This window comes from Sceloporus occidentalis, unplaced genomic scaffold (assembly GCF_023333645.1).
Source record: "Sceloporus occidentalis isolate IW3139 unplaced genomic scaffold, rSceOcc1.0.p SCAF_4, whole genome shotgun sequence".
Lineage (NCBI taxonomy): Eukaryota > Metazoa > Chordata > Lepidosauria > Squamata > Phrynosomatidae > Sceloporus > Sceloporus occidentalis.
In genome coordinates, this window is record NW_028316984.1 from 113,305,264 (window position 1) to 113,313,017 (window position 7,754).

At 42.4% G+C, this 7,754-nt stretch overlaps 1 protein-coding gene across 1 annotated transcript; it reads left to right on the forward strand.

Annotated features, from left to right (window-relative positions):
• The first annotated feature begins 537 nt into the window (after positions 1-537).
• On the forward strand, positions 538-7,395 carry KCNA4 (potassium voltage-gated channel subfamily A member 4). Its single transcript, XM_089521312.1, has 2 exons — positions 538-609; positions 1,695-7,395. Exon 2 carries the CDS (start codon positions 2,461-2,463, stop codon positions 4,450-4,452), a length of 1,992 nt encoding a protein of 663 aa, XP_089377438.1. The 5' UTR covers positions 538-609; positions 1,695-2,460; the 3' UTR covers positions 4,453-7,395.
• Positions 7,396-7,754: the final 359 nt, after the last annotated feature.

The following is a 7,754-nucleotide window of genomic DNA, read 5'->3' on the forward strand; positions in this document are numbered from 1 at the left end:
GTCGGTAGCAACAGTCGGCCTCCTCCTCCTCCTCCTCCTCCTCCTCTTCCTCCTCGGTGCGCGCCAGGGATTATTTGGAAGCCCAGCAGCAGGAGGGGGCTTTGCAACCTTTGCTCCAAGCTTGAAGGGCTGCGATTGCAAAAAGACTCGCCTGGCATCAGAAGGCGCCCCCGACGAGCCTCACCTCGCCGGCCAAATCCCCTCCTCCCGCACTCACTCCTTCCCTTCCTTCCATTTTTCTCCGCTGCTGGATTTGATCCCCTCCTCCTTCCCCCCTCTTCCCTACAGGAACATGGTCAAGCTCCAAGCTGAAAAAGAAGCCACCTTTGGCCTGCCTTCCTGACTCCTTCTCAAAGAAACTGGGACTGAGGTGTGTGTGTGTGTTGTGTAGTCTGTGTCGGTGCTGTTGCTTCTCACACCGAAAGGGAGCAAAAGCAACCAGTCGCCCATCCGCCTTCCTTCTCCTCCTCTGGAGCCCTGCACCTGTGAGAACAGGTTGCTCCGGAGAAGAGAAACCTGCCTCCGCCGCCGCCTCCTCCTCCTCCTCCTCTTTCTCTCTTCTGTGTTTTTGCAGATGCTTCGACGCTGCCTTTTTCTCTGCCTCCAGCGGTAAGTAGCCTGGCTGCTCCTCCCGGCCTCCCTCTCTCCCCGCGCTTAGCAAAGGGGCTGCTGCTGCTGCTGCTGATATTTTAGATCCCAGCCTTGTAAGCAGATTGCCTCTGAAGGCATGTTTTTCCAAATGCCCAGTGTGTGTAGTTGGCATGTAGGACTCTGGCTGCCTGAGCTGCTTCATGCAGCACAGCCTCTTCTCTCTGCTTACACTGCCTCATGCTGCTGCTGCCCCTGTCTTTCCTTCTCCCCCTGGAGAAAAAAAAAAGATCGTTTCCAAAGACAGAGCTTGATTTTAGAAAGTGTATGAGCCTCCTTTCTTCCTACTCTCCCCCCCCCCCCTTTCCTCATACAAACACAGCTTGCAACCATCATGTTGATAAATGTATTCAAGGCAGGGCTTTGTTCTAAATGATTCTGGGTGGCATTTGTCCATGTTTTCCTCTTGATTATGTGAAGACATCACAATTAGTTTATAGCCATGCTTGCAACCAATGTTCTGCCTAGATCTAGGCAAGCCGTGAATGCATTTTTAGATACATTACACAGGCGTGGAGCTCACGGCTGATATAACTCCCACACAAATGTAATGTCGCTCCAATTCCACACTGCAATATAGGTTTGCAGACACATGTTCTCTTCAGTGACAGGAACAGGGTCAAACGGTGCGTGCAGACATAGACCGTGACAAGCTATGCACCTAGCTATGTTACATTTCTCACACCTGTTCTGCGTTCCCACCTATGTGACACACAAGGATATGTCCAAATATATTATGCAATGCGGAGCTACCTGCACCTTCCAGGCTAGATTGGCATTCGAAATCCTGTCCCTAGAGATGAAAGGACTCTGGGTGAGATGTGGGTGTGTATATGCCTGCATATTCCTCTCACTATATCTATATATAGACAGATGCACACAGACACAGAAAGATTTGTGTGTGCAGTGTGTGGGTGTGCAAAGACAGGGAATGATGAGTAGTGCAAGTAGGCAAATCTGAGCCTTTGATAAAAAAAACAAAACCCTTAATCTGGATCTTTTCCCCCATCCCCATTTTTTTCCTTGTTTGCCTGTATGTGCCTCAGGTTAAGCCCATCTACTGCACAAGACAAGACTATCCAAAGGGTGTTCGACTCACTTCTCTTCATGGGGAACAAAGAGCCAGATTTCCATCCACCTTCTCTTCCCACAATTGCTGTTGCCACTCTGGCCAGTGCTTTGTCCAGTTTAAGACATTGTTGAGAGACTGGTGGAAGTGGGTGTGCTGAGACCTCCTCACTGTGTAAACAAAGTGAAAAACTGGAAGTTCCTTCAACTTTGTAAAGAAATTCATCAGCAGTCTCATTGCTAAGCTATTGTGAGAATATTGGCTGTTTTGTACTTGATTATGCTGAGAACTCAAGACCTTTTTATGTGTGTGTGAGAAAACAGTTGCCCATCTTCCTTTGCTTAGGTGTACCCTTTGTGTGATGTCAAGAATTCAAAATCATGAACTCAGAGCTATGGATTTTTCATAAAGCACTGAAGAAAAGCCTAAGCAATGGGATTTCACATATAAAAGGACTCTATCCAGATATATTTCCTGGCTACATCAGAAGATTCTGTACTGCATCTTGTACACATATCCTTGAGGAATTTTGTGTCAAAACCGCCTGGACACTGAGAAATGGAACTCTTGCCTCTGAGAAATCTAGAGTGTCTGCTGTTAGCACGAAGCTATGCTTCTTCCCAAAAGATGGCTTTCCAAACTTCAGTGGTATTACCATTCTCGTGCATAGCACCCAGTGATGCTGACTGAGAAAACAGACATTTTCCTTCTTTCTTGAGTCTTCTAAAATAAACAAATACAACATGGAGGTTGCAATGGTAAGCGCAGATAGTTCGGGGTGCAATAGCCACATGCCTTATGGATATGCAGCCCAAGCAAGAGCCAGAGAAAGAGAGCGACTAGCACAGTCTAGGGCAGCGGCGGCAGCTGCTGTGGCGGCTGCAACTGCGGCAGTAGAAACGGGTACTGGAGGAGGAGGGGGAGGAGGACCCCATCATCACTACCACCAGGAACAGAGTCGTGGTGCTTCCTCATCTTCCTGTGGCAGCAATGCATCTCGCAGTGGCTATCATCAAAGTGGCAGAAGAAGAAAACAACAGAGGAAAAAGACTCACTGTCTTGGTGGCAGGGAGTTTGGTTCATCTTTCCCTTGCTCTGAATTGCTGCCCCTCAGTGGCTCTGAGGAAAAGATCCTCAAGGACTTGAGTGAAGAGGATGAGGAGGAAGAGGAGGAGGAAGATGAGGGAGAAGATGAAGAGGATGAGGAGCGAAAGTTCTACTACAGTGATGAAGATGGCGAAGATGAGCTTTCATTTACAGACCACCCTCCTGAAGATGGTGCTGGACCTGGAGGCTACACTTCAGTCCGCTACAGTGAGTATGAGTGCTGTGAACGGATTGTCATCAATGTGTCTGGCTTGAGGTTTGAAACTCAGATGAAGACCTTGGCTCAGTTCCCTGAGACATTGCTGGGTGATCCGGCAAAGCGGGGCAGGTACTTTGACCCACTCCGGAATGAGTATTTCTTTGACAGGAACCGTCCCAGCTTTGATGCAATTTTATACTACTATCAGTCTGGCGGGCGTCTGAAAAGGCCAGTCAATGTGCCCTTTGACATTTTCAGTGAGGAAGTGAAATTCTACGAACTTGGGGAGGAGGCCATGCTTAAGTTCAGAGAAGATGAAGGGTTTGTCAAAGAAGAAGATGACAAGGTGTTGCCTGACAATGAATTCAAGAAACAGGTGTGGCTTCTCTTTGAGTACCCTGAGAGTTCTAGCCCAGCCCGAATTATTGCCATAGTCTCGGTTTTAGTAATTTTGATTTCCATTGTCATTTTCTGTCTTGAGACACTGCCAGAGTTCAGAGACGAGAAGGAACTCATTTTGACCCAGAACTTGGAGAATGTTAATGAGACCCTACTGCAAGGTGGGGGTTACACTATCTTTAATGATCCCTTTTTCATTATTGAGACCGTCTGCATAATTTGGTTCTCCTTTGAGTTTACAGTGCGCTTCTTTGCCTGCCCCAGCAAAGCAGTTTTCTTCAAGAACATCATGAACATCATAGACATTGTTTCCATTTTGCCTTACTTCATCACCCTGGGCACAGACTTGGCCCAGCAGCAGGGCAGTAATGGTCAACAGGCCATGTCTTTTGCCATCCTGAGAATCATCCGTCTCGTCAGGGTGTTTCGTATCTTCAAGCTCTCTAGACATTCAAAGGGTTTGCAGATCCTGGGTCACACTCTCAGGGCCAGCATGAGGGAACTGGGGCTCCTAATTTTCTTCCTGTTTATTGGAGTCATTTTGTTTTCCAGTGCCGTTTATTTTGCGGAAGCTGATGAAGCTGCCACCCATTTTCAAAGCATCCCAGATGCCTTTTGGTGGGCTGTTGTGACCATGACTACGGTTGGTTATGGGGACATGAAACCTATAACTGTGGGTGGGAAAATAGTTGGGTCCCTGTGTGCCATTGCAGGTGTGTTGACCATTGCTTTACCAGTGCCAGTGATTGTCTCCAACTTTAACTATTTTTACCACAGAGAAACTGAGAATGAGGAACAAACACAGCTGACACAAAATGCAGTCAGTTGTCCATACCTCCCAACTATACTCAAGAAATTCCGAAGTTCATCATCTTCTTCCGCAGAGGACAAATCAGAATATTTGGAGATGGAGGAAGGGTTTAAAGAGTCTCTCTGTGTGAAGGAAAAAAAGTGTCAGGTCACAGGAAATGGGAACGAGACAGCAAAACAAAACTGTGTAAATGCAAAGTCTGTGGAAACGGATGTTTAATTTTTGACTGTTTCCAAAACTATTTATGCATTAAAGAGTGCATTGGTTAAAAAAAAATGAAATATGCAAAATGGAGTCCAAACGAGCATATAGAAACATGCCATTTGCTGGTTAAACATGAATGACAAAGCATTAGTAAACTTGTATTACATATCAAGTAAATGATATACCTTGTGAAGGGGGCTTTACCTGAAGTAGTTTCAAAGTTTATATTTTTACTAGAATGCAGGTGTTTTGCACATAAAGGAGATAATTTTACTTTTAAGGAGGGTGTGTTTAAATTACCCACCTCAGTCACTGCCCACTGGTAAAAGTTAGCATTTCAAGGTATTTACTATGTAAGAAACAATGAAGTTCAGTAGCCATGTATTCATTTGTTAATGCTTTAAAACAGCTACCATAATTCAGTGGATTCCATAGTCTTTGATTTCAAAATGCTAAGGATTATTGTGGGAAACTTTATGGAAAGTCCAAATTTAATCTTAAAATGCTTAAATATTTTTTAAACAAATGGATGTTCAATTGTTGAAGATGCTACCAAGCCCCCAGAAATGGTTTATTTTTGTAACAGTCTTTTTTGAAGATCTTGCAGCATTTGTTAAGTAATATATGGAAGAAATGAAGTAAGAAAATAATTTCACATGGTCTGGATGCAGTGGAAAAGTGACTGGATTGCTTTTTTGCACTACTTTATATGCTGGAGAATTTTGACAGAGACTTCATACTGTGAATGTTTACTAATGTTCAATGACAATCATTGGAAGAGTGAATCCCACATCTTTATTTTCATGTATTTATTCTTTGCGCAATGCTGATTGGCTAAGCAAATAACTTTACATGAATTCCATAGTCTTTTACTTATGAATATCTGTTATCTGGAAAAAAAAGATTGTAAAGTAAAATTTTATAATCATTTCCCCTCCTAAATCAATCTTTTTCAAATCATCAATTGAAGACAAAAAAGATGTACAAGCTAACTCATTTGCTTTCTTAATGGATAGATTTTTTTCCTAACTAGGGGCTGTGTGTGTGTGTCTGTGTCTGTGTGTGTGTGTGTGGATTGGAGTAAGAGGGGATGGTGATCAGATATAGCAATAGCCATAGATAGTGTAAGGTTAGTCAGCAAAGAAAAGATTTTCAAGGATTGGGTAATTAGTTTGTAATGCACTATATTTTCTTTCATACCTAACATTCAGACTCCATGAGTATGTAGGCACTTCAACACTAGTTAAATAGTTCTGTGTACTGGATGAGGATGAAATAGTAATACACTGTTGAAAGGATATGGATTAGCCGTATTTACTTTACAAATGTTCTGCTGTTGGGTCAGGATTCCTCCTCTATCCACAGTCTATTAGGCTAAAAAGTGTGCATTTGTGAAATGCAAATGGTTGAAACTAAAGTATTTTTTAAAATGATGGCATATGTATTCATCCAGTCTGACCTTTGGGCCAAGGCTGCAACCCATTAATCCTCAAATTTCTCTTGTAGACCATGAAAGCTCCAGAGTGAGTGATGCTTTGCATTCTAGAACTGCACGTGTGATAAGATTCTTCAAAATTTTGGACAACATCTTACCTGAGTAAGATGGATTGCATCTTTATGTTCATCTGGTTTTACTGCAGTTGTAGTTCAGTGCCTCATTAGTGAATTGCAACATTGTATACTAATGTGCAGGAGCATCTCCCTGCACAGTTTGCAGTGTGCATAGTGTGTGATGTGCATGCATATACACACACATTGTCCATCCATATGCAATAGCATCACATGCACAACTCCAACTCCAGAATCTTGAACTGAATAGGGCACTTTTGCATCAAACAAAAATATCCAACCACTTCTGTAGGGGAACTTAGCCAAGAAGATTCCAGCTGATGTATGCTTGTCCAACAAAGCAGATGATTAATTTTGAATCCAGAATTAACAATATGGTCAACATGAGTTTTGTAGATTCCACAGAGTGAAATCATGAGTTAGACAGATATTGTTGCACTCATTAAAGGAATAGAGGGGCATGAGCGTTGAATTCTAAAAAGTGAGGTCTGCTTAAATATTCATTTAAATAGCAATGGGTCGGGACTGTATGGTTTATATTAAGGGAATACCTGAAAATTCTACAGCTGAAAGGAGGAGAACTTTTCCTTGGGACAGATTTTTTAAAAATTGCCCAAATTTATACTGCCAATTTTCAGTCAGCCTTCTCATAGTGGCTGAGTAGTGTCTGCTCTTTGATCTTTTCTATTGCAGAAATAATTAAAACCATAGCATTTAATTGATTTATTGGACCGTATTAATCCCAAGGTTTTTGCATGGCTAAAACTATCATTTTAGATGTATTTTAAGATGACGCCTGCCTCAATATTTATAAGAATCCTCAGCACCAGAGATGGGGAACATTGGCCTTTGAGCCACCTCTACCCTGAGCCATACAAGGGATCTTTTGCAGCCATCTAGGGGCTCTGATGCAATTCTGCTTGCTTTAACGATGTACTTTCTCTTTACAACAAATAGTATAAGGAATGTGATTCCTGTTCAGGTATCCATAAATGGTTCTGAAAGACTGCTGGAGGCTTCCAGAAAGCACTGTCTTACAAATGAGACACATACTCCCTATCTGGCTTGTTTTAAAGGACAAATGTTTTATTAAAATACTTTCCCCCACTAGCACTACGACTGAGGTTACAAGCAGCTGGTGCTACAACCCACCCACCCCCAGTAGGTTATAGGGTGACAGTGCTTCTTATTCCCTGGCAATTGCCTATCCCTATTCTAAAAGGAAGCAATGATCCCTCACCCTGGGCAGAACTAGCAGCAAGTTATAATCAATCATTTAAACCTCTAGAGTTAATCAACTAATAGCTTGTAAACTGAATGATAGCCCCATATAGTACTAACATTGCTAAGAGCAGCAGCAGTAGTGAGATGGATGGATGTAGAGCTGAAACAAATATTCACATTTTTATCTGAAATTTTGAAAATTTGAGCAGTCTAGTTTTATTACATCTCTTAAGTATTTTTGGCAAGCATAAATGCTGGATGTCATAAGCTGCAGACCATCAAATATTTTCAAATAGCAAGTACTGTTGCATGTTGAATAAAACTGTATCTGATACTAGGCCCCACTTAATGTCAGCTAACAGATATTGTCAAATGCTAAATGCCATGGAATGCCTGGTGTCATATACTAGAAATGACTAATTGCCACTCTATGTCAGCTAATGAAATGCTATCAAATATTGCATGGCAACTATTCCATATAGTCAGATATTAAATGAAATATCTTTAGATATTGAATACAGAGA

Excerpts from the sequence above, each read along its gene's own strand:
- KCNA4 (XM_089521312.1), top strand. The coding sequence starts at position 2,461 with ATGGAGGTTGCAATGGTAAGCGCAGATAGTTCGGGGTGCAATAGCCAC.